General features: G+C 45.1%; 1 protein-coding gene across 1 annotated transcript in view; it reads left to right on the top strand.

The window, feature by feature from the left end:
• The window catches only part of LOC140722851 (NACHT, LRR and PYD domains-containing protein 3-like), a 93729-nt gene that overhangs the window by 21699 nt on the left and 56843 nt on the right, over window positions 1-15187 (top strand). The window contains exons 3-7 of the mRNA XM_073037492.1: window positions 507-596; window positions 3326-3415; window positions 7035-7139; window positions 12435-12524; window positions 14960-15064. Of these exons, the coding sequence (XP_072893593.1) occupies window positions 524-596; window positions 3326-3415; window positions 7035-7139; window positions 12435-12524; window positions 14960-15064 (463 nt within the window). The 5' untranslated portion in view covers window positions 507-523. The remainder of the gene's footprint in view (window positions 1-506; window positions 597-3325; window positions 3416-7034; window positions 7140-12434; window positions 12525-14959; window positions 15065-15187) is intronic.

Below are 15187 nucleotides of genomic sequence, written 5' to 3'. Positions count from 1 at the left end.
CTGTGAAGAAGCAGACTGTCTCCATCACATTTTTGTTGGCTTCTCCATTCTTGGACGTTGGTGTTTCCATCCAGGCCTTAATGCAACCAGTCACGATACTGCCACTGGGCATCTGCAGAAGTTTGGCAAATTTTTAGATGGTGTGGCAAATCTGTGCAAACGTCAATCGAATCAGATTTGCTGTTGTGCCTTGTTTTCGATGGCACTTACATGCTGGACCCGGGACAGATCCTCTGAAATTATAACTCCAATAAATTTGAAGTGACCAACCATCTCACCTCTGACCCATTAATGACTGATGAAGCAGTGAATTGCAGGGCAACCTGCAGCTGGTACTGATCCTGAACCAGCCCTTGTGGCATCAGTGAGAAGAGAGTGGGCATTTGATGATGGATGCTGTTTTGTGTTGATCGCGCACCATGTAGATGTACTCAGCGGGCCGGAGGGCCTTCTTTCTCATTGTTTGCCATTTCTGTTTTCTTTAATTTGGTTTTGCATTGTTACAGAGAGTGACGCAAGTGAAATGGGTGGAAGCCCCAGTCAACCCCAGGATGCCGGCGCGTCGGCTCAGCAAGGTGTTCAATCCTCAGGTACCAGTGAGCATCTGGAGAATAAGCTTTCTGTTATGTTCTCAGTGTTAACCAGACCCATTCACTATTATGCATGTTAGTAGATTGAAAGTGTCAATTATTGCAACAGAATGTTGTTCAATATAATGCTCAGTGAAATGATGCTGTTCGGGGTGAGCATGTTTATTTAATGGTCAGTTGTATTGGAGTAACCCTTGGGGTTGTTTGAAAACGTACACAGTCACGTAGATGAAAGGGGAATGCAGAGTCATGGAGTAATATAGCACAGAAACAGAGGATTCATCCTAACTTGTCCACGGCAATCAAGGTGCCCTCTTACATGAATGCCACGTTTGGCATGTTACTACTCTGCAATATTGTTAGCTAAACACAAATCCAGATATCCCTAAAATGTGATTTTTTTTTTTGTACTCAACTTGTATTCAACTCAACTTCGCACCATCTGCGTCTGCACCACACTCTGATGTGCAGAGCTCCACCTCTGTCCCTTTTAAATGTTGTCACCCTCTCACCTTGAACCTATGCTCTCTGGTTTATAGAAGCGTGCACTTGAAGGGGGTGGTGATGGGGGAGTGAAGTGGGCATTCATGGTTATAATACCCATTCTGATTTTGAATACCCCAAATAGCTATCCTTTCAATTGCCTACTCACTAGGGAGTAAAGTCCAAACCTGCACGACCTCTCACTGCATGTCAGACCCCAGAAATTCTTTGCAATGTTTGCAGTTGAATGACATCTTTCCTGTGGGGAAAACTGTACACAATACTCAATGTACGGACTCAGTAACATCCTGAGCTATGGGAACATTACTTTCCATCAATGGAATTCAGTGTCCTGATCAATACAGATCGGTGTGTCGAGTGCCATTGTCAGCATCCAGTTTAACTGTGATATCACATTACTCGTTATGCATCTTCCAGTGCACTATTTACCTGTACTGTTATGTCCCTGTTCCACAACACACTGCAGAACCTACCCTTTACTATGAAAGTGATTTCCCAATTGCAATACTTCACACATAAATGGATTGAGTGCCACTTGACAATCCTCAACCCACAGAACTAATTGATCCAAATGCCCCCATAATTTTTGACAACTTTCTTCACTGTGTACCAAAGCACCAATCTGTGTATCATCTGCAAACTTACTAAGCACAACTGATGCATTTTCTTCAAAATTGTTTGTATGAATAGTGCCGAATCCTGATGATTTTGGCAATCCTAAAGTCAAGAATGAGGCATAAAAGTTGTTTTAGAACATAGAAATCTACAGCACATTGCAGGCCCTTCAGCCCACAATGCTGTACCGATCATGCACTCTACTCTGGAAGCTGCCTAGGATTTTCCAAGTGCTTTGCCATCTATTTTTCAACGCTCCATGTACCTGTATAAGAGGCTGATAAAAGACCCTATTGTATCCATCTCCACGTACCCACCACTGTTATTTCAGTTTATTTTATGAATGGTTAGAAGAGCAAAGAAGAGGTAACCAAAGACTCAAAGGAGAGAGACAAAAAGTACCATGTTCTTCCAGCAGATTACTGCTTAGTAAAATATTCCATTCCATATTGTCAAACAGTAAGATGGCTGATTCAAGTAATGTCACTCTTGCTTCTGAACCAAAAAGTTTCTCTAAAAGGTGAGGCAATTGCCACTGTAATGCTGGAAAATTCACTGAAGGATCACGTGCACACTCAGTGGCCACATGCAAATACTCATTAACGTAGATATCTCATCAGCCAATCACGTGGCAGCAACTCAATGCATAAAACACGCAGACATGGTCAAGAGTGTCATTTGCCCAAATCAAAGTGGGTGAGCTATAGTAGATAGCTGATCAATTAGACACTGTATGTGGACGGTTGATGTTGACACGATCGGCTCATGGGCCTGTTTCTCTGCAGCATATCTCTTCCTTCATGGGAGAGAGTACTTTAAAGACAGGTAATGAACAACTGTAGTTCACAGATCGCATCGCTACGTCTTCCTGAAGCAAATTATCATCCAATCCTGATTTTGCTATGCTGTTCATGCTGACACTTCGAATGTTGAAAGACACATTCCTGCTACGGATAAAGGTGCCAATAGTAACAGGGATCTGGTGACTTCAGTAGTGTTAGACGGGTGTGTTATGGTCACTGAACACTGCAGAGCAAAAATGGGTCCCTTGATCCATCAACTCAATGCTAAAACAGTATTCTGCCTCACCCCTCCAACCTTCACCTCTAGACTGATCTCACCCACGTACTTTTCCAAGCTTCTATTAACTGTTCAATCCCAACCCGTAGCATCACTTTCCCTGGCGGCTCGTTCCGCACTCTCATCACCTTTGGCATGTAGAAGTTCCCCACGTGTTCCCCTGAAACATTTCATCTGTAGTAACTGCAGGGTAAGGCTTCCTGAGAACCGATAACGCGGGAAGCAGGAGGTGATGGGCAATAAGACACACAAGCGGAATTAGGCTGTTCGAGCATTGGAGTTTGCTTCACCATTCCATCTTTGCTGATTGATTTTCCCGTTCAACCCCATTCTCTTGCATCTCCCTGTAATGTTTGGTAATCTTACTGATCCAGAACCAGCCCTTGTGGCATCAGTGAGAAGAGAGTGGGCATTTGATGATGGATGCTGTTTTGTGGTGATCGCGCACCATGTAGATGTACTCAGCGGGCCGGAGGGCCTTCTTTCTCATTGTTTGCCACTTTTGTTTTCTTTAATTTGGTTTTGCATTGTTACAGAGAGTGACGCAAGTGAAATGGGTGGAAGCCCCAGTCAACCCCAGGATGCCGGCGCGTCGGCTCAGCAAGGTGTTCAACCCTCGGGTACCGGTGAGCATCTGGAGAATAAGCTTTCTGTTATGTTCTCAGTGTTAACCAGACCCATTCACTATTATGCATGTTAGTAGACTGAAAGTGTCGATTATTGCAACAGAATGTTGTTCAATATAATGCTCAGTGAAATGATGCTGTTCGGGGTGAGCATGTTTATTTAATGGTCAGTTGTATTGCAGTAATCCTTGGGGTTGTTTGAAAACGTACACAGTCACGTAGATGAAAGGGGAATGCAGAGTCATGGAGTAATATAGCACAGAAACAGAGGATTCATCCTAACTTGTCCACGGCAATCAAGGTGCCCTCTTACATGAATGCCATGTTTGGCATGTTACTACTCTGCAATATTCTTAGCGAAACACAAATCCAGATATCCCTAAAATGTGTTTTTTTGTACTCAACTTGTATTCAACACAAAAAATGGCATTAGGGGATACAGTGAGCGAGCAGGTAAGTGGACATGAGGCTAGGTTTAGATCAGCCATGTGATCTCCTGGACCAGTTTTCGATAGCCTGGATGGGTCGGAGAGGAATTTTCCAGATTTTTTCTCCTCAATTGGCAACTCGGTTTTTTTCCCCGGGTGATCACATGGGTTTGGGCGGGATGAATAATAAAATAAAATGGGCGGCATGGTGCCCTGTTGGTTGGCACTGTTGCCTTGTGGGATTCGGGGAAATCTAGAGTTAAGATTGGATCAGCCATGATCTTGTTGAATGGCGGAGCAGGCTTGAGGGGCCAATTGGCCTACTCCTGCTCCTATCTCTTATGTTATGTTCTTATGTTATTCTTATCTGTACACTGAGCCAAATGTCTAGAGTGTCTAGGCTGGCTGGTGGAGTTGTAGCGTCAGCGCCGGACTTTGGAGTGAAGGCTCGGGAGTTCGAATCCAGCCGGCTGCAAAAAACCAGGAGAGGGATGGGCTCTGCCATGTTTCAGATGCTCAAGACATGAGCAGTCAACAAAAAGTTTGGTTCAAACAGCTTGTCATGACAGCGCCCCGACGACTCCACCAGGAGTTAAAGGCGCAAACACACGTCAACTCAACGTAGCTTTATTTATTTCTTCATCACCATTCACGTGCAGAAGCTTCAACCAGATCCCCTTTAATTATTTCCATCCCTCACCTTCAGCTGATGCTGCCCAGTTTTTAAGAAGCTTGCCCTGAGAGAGGGTCGTGATGGGGTAGCGATGTGTGCAGTCACTTGAATACTTCCCACCTGAACTGCCCCTCTTCACCACAGTTATTCCAGACAATACCGGCCGCCCCCTTCTCGCGGAATCCCTGCCATCCTGTGTAGTCCGTCCGCTTGTGGGGTCCCCCTCTCTTACCCGTTCTATCAAACGCGGGCCCACTCCATTGTTAACACCCGGGACATCTTAGTTCTAAGCTCTGCCACAAAAGGGGCTACTATGGAGGACTGTACCATGCTGACGGAGCCCTCTTGTGCCTCTGACGCGCTCTCCTCCTCCTGTACCTCTCTAATCAGCTCAACAAATGATGGAGGGGGTGCGTGTTACGGGACTGTCGGAGACCACGAGCAATCATGTCTTGGGACTGGGCACCCCTGGCTATCTGGTCCATTCTTAACTGATCCTCCTCAGCTGCCTGAATGACCCCTCTGTGCTGCAAACAATTTAGCTGCCTCTCTAGCCGAAATCTAAACATTGCTGCTACAGAGACCCGAACTCCATTTAACTGATCATGTAATCTCTGAGACCGGCTGGCTGCACCAATGATGATTTGGTGTGTCATATTAAAGGACCTGAATACTTATGCAGTCAGTTATTTAATGTTTTTGTCTCAATAGTTTTGTAGAGATCTACTTTCACTTTGAAACAAAAGTCTTTTTCTGTTGATTGGTGTCAAATAAGCCAAATTAAACCCACTGATATTCGGTGATCTAAAACAATAAAACATGAAAGCCTCCATGGGGAGTTGAATACTACTTCTAGGCACTGTAACTAGGGTAACCCGGACATTTGGCACAGAACGGTAATAATTTTATGCATTGTGCTGCAATGCTGCTGCTGCCAAAACAAATTTCATGACACACATGAGTGATGATAAACCTATTTCTGATATGGGACTCTGTTGTGGACAAAGGGGCAATGAGAGGGGGATATTGGTTGGGAACGGGAAGCACCATAGCATCAGATGGTCTGCCTGCACCTGTGTCACCCGCCCCTGGCAGTCCTTCTCTACCACCTGTCCCACTCTACTCTCGTGTGGTGTTCCACTCTCGCCGTTGCGAGCATCCTTTGCTCCCGCCAGATTCAGAAACTCAGAAGTTTTGTATGGTTAATGTGCTTTGTTGACTGTCCTGGGAAAATTAGGACTGCAGTGGTGGGGTGGGTCTGGCCTGAGACGGACTGGACGGAAGCCATCACTTTAACTTGGCTTTTCCGTTCTTGGACATTGCTATTTCCATACCAGGACACAGTGTAACCAGTCAGGACTTCCTCCACTTTCGGCACAGATACACCACAGGGATGTGTGCTTAGCCTCCCTACTTTATGCGCTTTGCGCCTATGACTGTGCGGTCTAAGCACAGCTCCAACATTATATTCAAGTTTTCTGCTGGCACCACTGCTGCAGGATGAATCAGGTGTGGTGATGAATTAGCATACGGGGTAGGAGGTGGAAAATTTGGCTGAGTGGTGTCATGACAACAACCTGCAAGTCAATGTCAATAAGACCAAGAAATTGATGGTGGAGTTCAGGAGAGAGAAACCCAGAGGTCCATGAGCTGATCTTCATTGGAGGTTCAAAGTTAGAGAGGGCGAGCAGCTTTAAATGACAGGGTGGTAGTATTTCAGAGGACCATCCAGGCATGTAGCTGCAATTGTGAAGAAAGCGTGGCAGACCCTCTACTTCCTTGGGGAGTCTGCAGAGATTTGGCATCCCATTAAGAACTTCTGTAGGTGTGTGGTATTTACTGGCTGCAACACGACTTTGTATGGAAACACCAATGCTTTCGAGCAGAAGCCCCACTTGTACCTCCTTCTGGTGACTCGGATGAGAAGCGAGCATAGCTTGGGTGGTGAGAGTCTTTGATGGGCGCTGCTTTCTTGTGGCAAGGACCAGTGGTGGAGACGGCTTTGCCTGTGAAGAACCAGACTGTCTCCATCACACTTTTGTTGGCTTCTCCATTCTTGGACGTTGGTGTTTCCATCCAGGCCTTAATGCAACCAGTCACGATACTGCCACTGGGCATCTGCAGAAGTTTGGCAAATTTTTAGACGGTATGGTGAATCTGTGCAAACGTCAACGGAATCAGATCTGTTGTTGTGCCTTGTTTTCGATGGCACTTACATGCTGGACCGAACAGATCATCTGAAATTATAAATTGAATAAATTTGAAGTGACCAACCATCTCACCTCTGACCCCTTAATGACTGATGAAGCAGTGAATTGCAGGGGAGCCTGCAGCTGGTACTGATCCCGAACTATCCTTTGTGGCATCAGTGAGAAGAGAGTGGGCATTTGATGATGATGGATGCTGTTTTGTGGTGATCGCGCATCATGTAGGTGTACTCAGTGGGCCGGAGGGTTTTCTTTCTCAGTATTTGCCACTTTTGTTTTCTCATCGTTATTTTGATTTTATCTTGTTACAGGGAGTGACGGAAGTGAGATGGGTGGAAGCTCCAGTCAACCCCAGGATGCCGGCACGTCGGCTCAGCAAGGTGTTCTTAGTCCTAAGAAGATGACTTTTTTTCTTGGTATGTATTCAGTGTTAACCAGACCCATTCACTATTATGCATGTTAGTAGACTGAAAGTGTCGATTATTGCAACAGAATGTTGTTCAATATAATGCTCAGTGAAATGATGCTGTTCGGGGTGAGCATGTTTATTTAATGGTCAGTTGTATTGCAGTAATCCTTGGGGTTGTTTGAAAACGTACACAGTCACGTAGATGAAAGGGGAATGCAGAGTCATGGAGTAATATAGCACAGAAACAGAGGATTCATCCTAACTTGTCCACGGCAATCAAGGTGCCCTCTTACATGAATGCCATGTTTGGCATGTTACTACTCTGCAATATTCTTAGCGAAACACAAATCCAGATATCCCTAAAATGTGTTTTTTTGTACTCAACTTGTATTCAACACAAAAAATGGCATTAGGGGATACAGTGAGCGAGCAGGTAAGTGGACATGAGGCTAGGTTTAGATCAGCCATGTGATCTCCTGGACCAGTTTTCGATAGCCTGGATGGGTCGGAGAGGAATTTTCCAGATTTTTTCTCCTCAATTGGCAACTCGGTTTTTTTCCCCGGGTGATCACATGGGTTTGGGCGGGATGAATAATAAAATAAAATGGGCGGCATGGTGCCCTGTTGGTTGGCACTGTTGCCTTGTGGGATTCGGTGAAAACTAGAGTTAAGATTGGATCAGCCATGATCTTGTTGAATGGCGGAGCAGGCTTGAGGTGCCGATTGGCCTACTCCTGCTCCTATCTCTTATGTTATGTTCTTATGTTATTCTTATCTGTACACTGAGCCAAATGTCTAGAGTGTCTAGGCTGGCTGGTGGAGTTGTAGCGTCAGCGCCGGAATTTGGAGTGAAGGCTCGGGAGTTCGAATCCAGCCGGCTGCAAAAAACCAGGAGAGGGATGGGCTCTGCCATGTTTCAGATGCTCAAGACATGAGCAGTCAACAAAAAGTTTGGTGCAAACAGCTTGTCATGACAGCGCCCCGACGACTCCACCAGGAGTTAAAGGCGCAAACACACGTCAACTCAACGTAGCTTTATTTATTTCTTCATCACCATTCACGTGCAGAAGCTCCAACCAGATCCCCTTTAATTATTTCCATCCCTCACCTTCAGCTGATGCTGCCCGGTTTTTACGAAGCTTGCCCTGAGAGAGGGTCGTGATGGGGTAGCGATGTGTGCAGTCACTTGAATACTTCCCACCTGAACTGCCCCTCTTCACCACAGTTATTCCAGACAATACCGGCCGCCCCCTTCTCGCGGAATCCGTGCCATCCCTTGTGGGGAATCCCTTGTGGGGTCCCCCTCTCTTACCCGTTATATCAAACGCGGGCCCACTCCATTGTTAACACCCGGGACATCTTAGTTCTAAGCTCTGCCACAAAAGGGGCTACTATGGAGGACTGTACCATTCTGACGGAGCCCTCTCATGCCTCTGACGCGCTCTCCTCCTCCTGTACCTCTCTAATCAGCTCAACAAATGAGGGAGGGGGTGCTTGTTACGGAACCGTCGGAGACCACAAGTAATCATGTCTTGGGACTGGGCACCCCCGGCTATCTGGTCCATTCTTAACTGATCCTCCTCAGTTGCCTGAATGACCCCTCTGTGCTGCAAACAATTTAGCTGCCTCTCTAGCCGAAATCTAAACATTGCTGCTACAGAGACCCGAACTCCATTTAACTGATCATGTAATCTCTGAGACCGGCTGGCTACACCAATGATGATTTGGTGTGTCATATTAAAGGACCTGAATACTTATGCAGTCAGTTATTTAATGTTTTTATCTCAATAGTTTTGTAGAGATCTACTTTCACTTTGAAACAAAAGTCTTTTTCTGTTGATTGGTGTCAAATAAGCTAAATTAAACAGACTGATAATTCGGTGATCTGAAACAATAAAACATGAAAGCCTCCATGGGGAGTTGAATACTACTACTAGGCACTGTAACTAGGTTAACCCAGACATTTGGCACAGAACGGTAATAATTTTATATATTGTGCTGCAATGCTGCTGCTGCCAAAACAAATTTTGTGACAGATATAATTTTAGAGGACCTGAATTTTTATGCAATCAGTCATTTAATGTTTTATATCAATAGTTTTGTAGAGACCAGCTTTCACTTTGGAACAGTCTTTTTCTGTTGATTGTTGTCAAAGAAAGCCAAAGTAAACCCACGGTGATTCAGTGTTCCAAAACAAAAAAAACATCCATGGGGAGTTGAATACTTATTAAAGGCACTGTAACTAGGGTATCCTGGACTTTTTGCACAGTACTGTAATAACTTTATTTATTGTGCTGTAAACTTGCTGCTGCCAATATAAACAGATTTCATGACACATGTGAGTGATGATAAACCTATTTCTGATATGGGACTCTGTTGTGTACAAAGGGACAATGAGAGGGGGATATTGGTTGGGAGAGGGAAGCACCATAGTATCAGATGGTCTGTCTGCACCTGTGTCACCCGCCCCTGGCAGTCCTTCTCTGCCACCTGTCCCTCTCTACTCTCATGTGGTGTTCCACTCTTGCCGTTGCGAGCATCCTTTGCTCCCGCCAGATTCAGAAACTCAGAAGTTTTGTATGGTTAATGTGCTTTATTGACTGTCCTGGGAAAATTAGGACTGCAGTGGTGGGGTGGGTCTGGCCTGAGACGGACTGGACGGAAGCCATCACTTTAACTTGGCTTTTCCGTTCTTGGACATTGGTATTTCCATACCAGGACACAGTGTAACCAGTCAGGACTTCCTCCACTTTCGGCACAGATACACCACAGGGATGTGTGCTTAGTCTCCCTACTTTATGCGCTTTGTGCCTATGACTGTGCGGCCTAAGCACAGCTCCAACATTATATTCAAGTTTTCTGCTGGCACCACTGCTGCAGGATGAATCAGGTGTGGTGACGAATTAGCATACGGGGTGGGGGGGGGGGGTGGGAGGTGGAAAATTTGGCTGAGTGGTGTCATGACAACAACCTGCAACTCAATGTCAATAAGACCAAGAAATTGATGGTGGAGTCCAGGAGAGAGAAACCCGGAGGCCCATGAGCAGATCTTCATTGGAGGTTCAAAGTTTGAGAGATGAGCAGCTTTAAATGCCAAGGGTGTTACTATTTCAGAGGACCATCCAAGCATGTAGTTGCAACTGTGAAGAAAGTGTGGCAGACCCTCTACTTCCTTTTCTGTTTCAAAAAGGTAGTAGGGATAGTCCAGGTAATTATAGACCAGTGAGCCTTGCGTCTGTGGTGGGAAAGCTGTTGGAAATGATTCATAGAGACAAAACCTATAGGTATTTAGAGAATCATGGTCTGATCAGGGACAATCAGCATGGCTTTGTGAAGGGCAGATCGTCTCTAACTAGCCTGATAGAGTTCTTTGAGGAGGTGACCAGGCAAATAGATGAGGATAGTTCAATGGATGTGATCTACATGGATTTTAGTAAGGTATTTGACAAGGTACCACACGGTAGGCTTATTCATAAAGTCAGAAGGCATGGGATCCAGGGAAGTTTGGCCAGGTGGATTCAGAATTGGCTTGCCTGCAGAAAGCAGACGGTCGTGGTGGAGGGAGTACATTCGGATTGGAGTGCTGTGACTAGTGGTGTCCCACAAGGATCGGTTCTGGGACCTCTACTTTTCGTGAGTTTTATTAACGACCTGGATGTGGGGGTAAAAGGGTGCGTTGGCAAGTTTGCAGACGACACAAAGGTTGATGGTGTTGTGGATAGTGTTGAGGATTGTCGAAGATTGCCAATAGACATCGACAGGATGCAGAAGTGGGCTGAGAAGTGGCAGATGGAGTTCAACCAGGAGAAGTGTGAGGTGGTACACTTTGGAAGGACAAACTCCAAGGCAGAGTACAAAGTAAATGGCAGGCTATCTGGTCGTATGGAGGAGCAGAGGGATCTGGGGGTACACGTCCACAGATCCCTGAAAGTTGCCTCACAGGTAGATAGGGTAGTTAAGAAAGCTTATGGGGTGTTAGCTGTCAGAAGTCGAGGGATAGATTTTGAGTCGTGATGTAATGATACAGCTCTATAAATCTCTGGTTAGACCACACTTGGAGAACTGTGTCCAGTTCTGGTCGCCAGACTATAGGAAGGATGTGGAAGCATTGAAAAGGGTACAGAGGAGATTTACTAGGATGCTGCCTGGTTTAGAGAGAATGGATTATGATCAGAGATTAAGGGAGCTAGGGCTTTACTCTTTGGAGAGAAGGAGGGTGAGAGGAGACATGATAGAGGTGTACAAGATATTAAGAGGAATAGATAGTGTGTGCAGACAGCGCGTCTTCCCAAGGGCACCACTGCTCAGTACAAGAGGACATGGCTTTAAGATAAGGGGTGGAAAGTTCAAGGGGGATATTAGAAGACAGTTTTTTACTCAGAGAGTGGTTGGTGTGTGGAATGCACTGCCTGAGTCAGCGGTGGAGGCAGATACACTAGTGAAATTTAAGAGACTACTAGACAGGTATATGGAGGAATTTAAGATGGAGGGTTATATGGGAGGCATGGTTTAATGGTCGGCACAACATTGTGGGCCGTATGGCCTGTACTGTGCTGTATAGTTTTATGTTATATGTTCTTTGTAACTTGGGAGTCTGCAGAGATTTGGCATGCCATCAAGAACTTCTGTAGGTGTGTGGTATTTACTGGCTGCAACACGACCTGGTATGGAAACACCAATGCTTTTCAGCGTAAGTCCCACAAAATGTCTTCTACCTCCTTCTGGTGACGTGGATTAGAGGCGAGCATAGCTTGGGTGGTGAGAGTCTGATGGGTGCTGCTTTCTTGAGGCAAGGCCCAGTAGTGGAGAACAGGACTGTCTCCATCATGTTTTCATTGGCTTTTCCATTTTGGGCATCGGTGTTCCCATCCAGACCATAATGGAACCAGTCAAGATACTGTCCACTGTGCATCTACAGAAGTTTGGCAAATTTTTAGAAGGTATGGCTAACCTGTGCTGATGTCAAAGGAAGAGTAGAGCTGCTGTTGTGCCTTGTTTTCAATGGCACTTACATGCTGCACCCAGGATCCATCCTCTGAAATTATAACTTCCAACAAATTTGAAGTGACTGACCTTTTCACCTCTGGCCCCTTAATGACTGATGAAGCAGTGAATTGCAGGGAAACCTGCACCTGGTACTGATCCTGAACCAGCCCTTGTGGCATCAGTGAGGAGAGAGTGGGCATTTGATGATGAATGTTTTGTGGTGATCGCGCACCATGTAGATGTACTCAGCGGTCTGGAGGGCTTTCTTTCTCATTGTTTGCCATTTCTGTTTTGTCTTTAATTTGGTTTTGCATAGTTAAAGAGAGTGACGCAAGTGAAATGGGTGAAAGCTCCAGTCAACCCAATGATGCCGGCGCGACGGCTCAGCAAGGTGTTCAACCCTCAGGTACCAGTGAACATGTGGAGAATGAGCTTTCTGTTATGTTCTCAGTGTTAACCAGACCTATTCACTATATGCATGTTAGTAGAATGAAAGTGTTGATTATTGCAACAGAATGTTGATCAATTACATGCTCGGTGAAATGATGCTGTTTGGGGTGAGTATGTTTATTTAAAGGTCAGTTGTATTGGAGTAACCCTTGGGGTTGTTTGAAAATGTATACAGTCATATAGATGAAGGGGGAATGCAGAGTCGTGGAGTAATATAGCACAGAAACAGAGGATTCATTCTAACTTGTCCATGGCAACCAAGGTGCCCTCCTACGGGAATGCCATGTTTGGCATATTATCACTCTGCAATATTCTTAGCGAAACACAAATCCAGATATCCCTAAAATGTGTTTTTTTTTGTACTCAACTTGTATTCAACTCAGCTTCACACCATCTGCGTCTACACCACACTCCATGTGCAAAGCTCCGCCTCTGTTCCTTTTAAATGTTGTCACCCTCTCACCTTGAACCTATGCTCTCTGGTTTATAGAAGCGTGCACTTGAAGGGGGTGGTGATGGGGGAGGGAAGTGTGCATTCACAGCTATAATACCCATCCTGATTTTGAATACCCCAAATAGCTATCCTTTCAATTTCCTACTCACTGGGGAGTAAATTCCAAACCTGCACGACCTCTCACTGTATGTTAGACCCCGGAATCTCATTACAATGTTTGCAGTTGAATGACATCTTTCCAGTGGGGAAAACTGTACACAATACTCAATGTATGGCCTCAGCAACATCCCGAGCTATGGGAACATTACGTTCCATCACCGAAATTCAGTGGCCTGACTGATACAGATCGGTGTGTCGAATGCCTCTGTTAGCATCCAGTTTACCTGAGACATCACATTACACCAGATGTTTACCTGTTATGCCTCTTGCAGTGAATTGTATCTCTACTGTTATCTTCCTGTTCCACAACACTCTGCTGGTCCTATCCTTTACTATGAAAGTGCAGTACTTCACACATAAATGGATTGAATGCCAGTGACAATCCTCAACCCACAGAACTAGTTGATCCAAATGCCCTCGTAATTTTTGACAGATTTCTTCACTGTGTACCAAACCAGCTAATTTGTTATAATCTTCAAACTTACTAAGCACAACTGATGCATTTTCTTCAACATTGTTTGTATAAATTGTGTTGCATCCTGATGCTTTTGGCAATCCTAAAGTCAAGATTAAGGCATAAAAGTTGTTCGGAACATAGAAATCTGCAGCAAATTACAGACCCTTCGGCCCACATTGTTGTGCCAATCATGCAATGTACTCTAGAAACTGCCTAGAATTAGAATTTTCGAAGTGTCTAGCCCTCTATTTTTCAACGTTCTATGTTCCTGTCTAAGAGGCTCTTAAAAGTCCCTATTGGATCCAACTTCACTCACCTACCACTGTTATTTCAGTTTATTGAGAATTAGAAGAGCAAAGAAGAGGTAACCAAAGACTGCTGTCATGAAAACAACCTCGAACTCAATAAGACCAAGAAATTGGTGGTGGAGTTCAGGAGAGAGAAACCCAGAGGTCCATGAGCTGATCTTCATTGGAGCTTCAAAGATAGAGAGGGCGAGCAGCTTTAAATGATACGGGTGTTACTATTTCAGAGGACCATCCAAGCAATTGTGAAGAAAGCATGGCAGACCCTCTACTTCCTAGGGAGTCTGCAGAGATTTGGCATGCTATTAAGAACTTCTGTAGGTGTGTGGTATTTACTGGCTGCAACACGATCTGGTATGGAAACACCAATGCTTTTATGCGGAAGTCCCACAAAAGGTGTTGTACCTCCTTTTGATGACTTAGATAAGAAGCGAGCATAGATTGGGTGGTGAGAGTCTTTGATGGGCGCTGCTTTCTTGTGGCAAAGCCCAGTGGTGGAGATGGCTTTGTCTGTGATGAACAGGACATTCTCCACGTTTTTGTTGGCTTTTCCATTCTTGGACATTGGTGTTTCTATCCAGACCATAATGCAACCGGTCACGATACTGTCCACTGTGCATCTACAGAAGTTTGACAAATTTTTAGATGATATGGCGAATATCTACAAACGTCAAATGAAGCAGAGCTGCTGTTGTGTCTTGTTTTCGATGGCACTTACATGCTGGACCTGGGACAGAGCCTCTGAAATTATAACTACAACAAATTTGAGGTGAACGACCTCATTGCCTGTCACCCCTTAATGACTGATGAAACAATGAATTGCAGGGGAACCTGCAGCTGGTACTGATTACGAACCAGCCCTTATGGCATCAGTGAGAAGAGAGTGGGCATTTGATGATGGATGCTGTTTTGTGTTGATCGCGCACCATGTAGATGTACTCAGTGGTCTGGAGGGCTTTCTCTCTCATTGTTTTCCACTTCTGTTTTGTCTTTAATTCAGTTTTGTATTGTTACAGGGAGTGACGCAAGTGAAATGGGTGGAAACTCCAGTCAACCCAATGATGCCGGCGCGACGGCTAAGCAAGGTGTTTGGTCCTCAGGTACCAGTGAGCATCTGGAGAGTGAGTTTTCTGTTGTGTTCTCAGTGTTAACCAGACCCATTCACTATTCATGTTAGTAGACTGAAAGTGTCGATTATTGCAACAGAATGTTGTTCAATATAATGCTCAGTGAAATGATGCTGT

This window comes from Hemitrygon akajei, unplaced genomic scaffold, assembly GCF_048418815.1.
Source record: "Hemitrygon akajei unplaced genomic scaffold, sHemAka1.3 Scf000091, whole genome shotgun sequence".
NCBI lineage: Eukaryota > Metazoa > Chordata > Chondrichthyes > Myliobatiformes > Dasyatidae > Hemitrygon > Hemitrygon akajei.
This window is presented reverse-complemented; position numbering and strand designations above follow the sequence as displayed.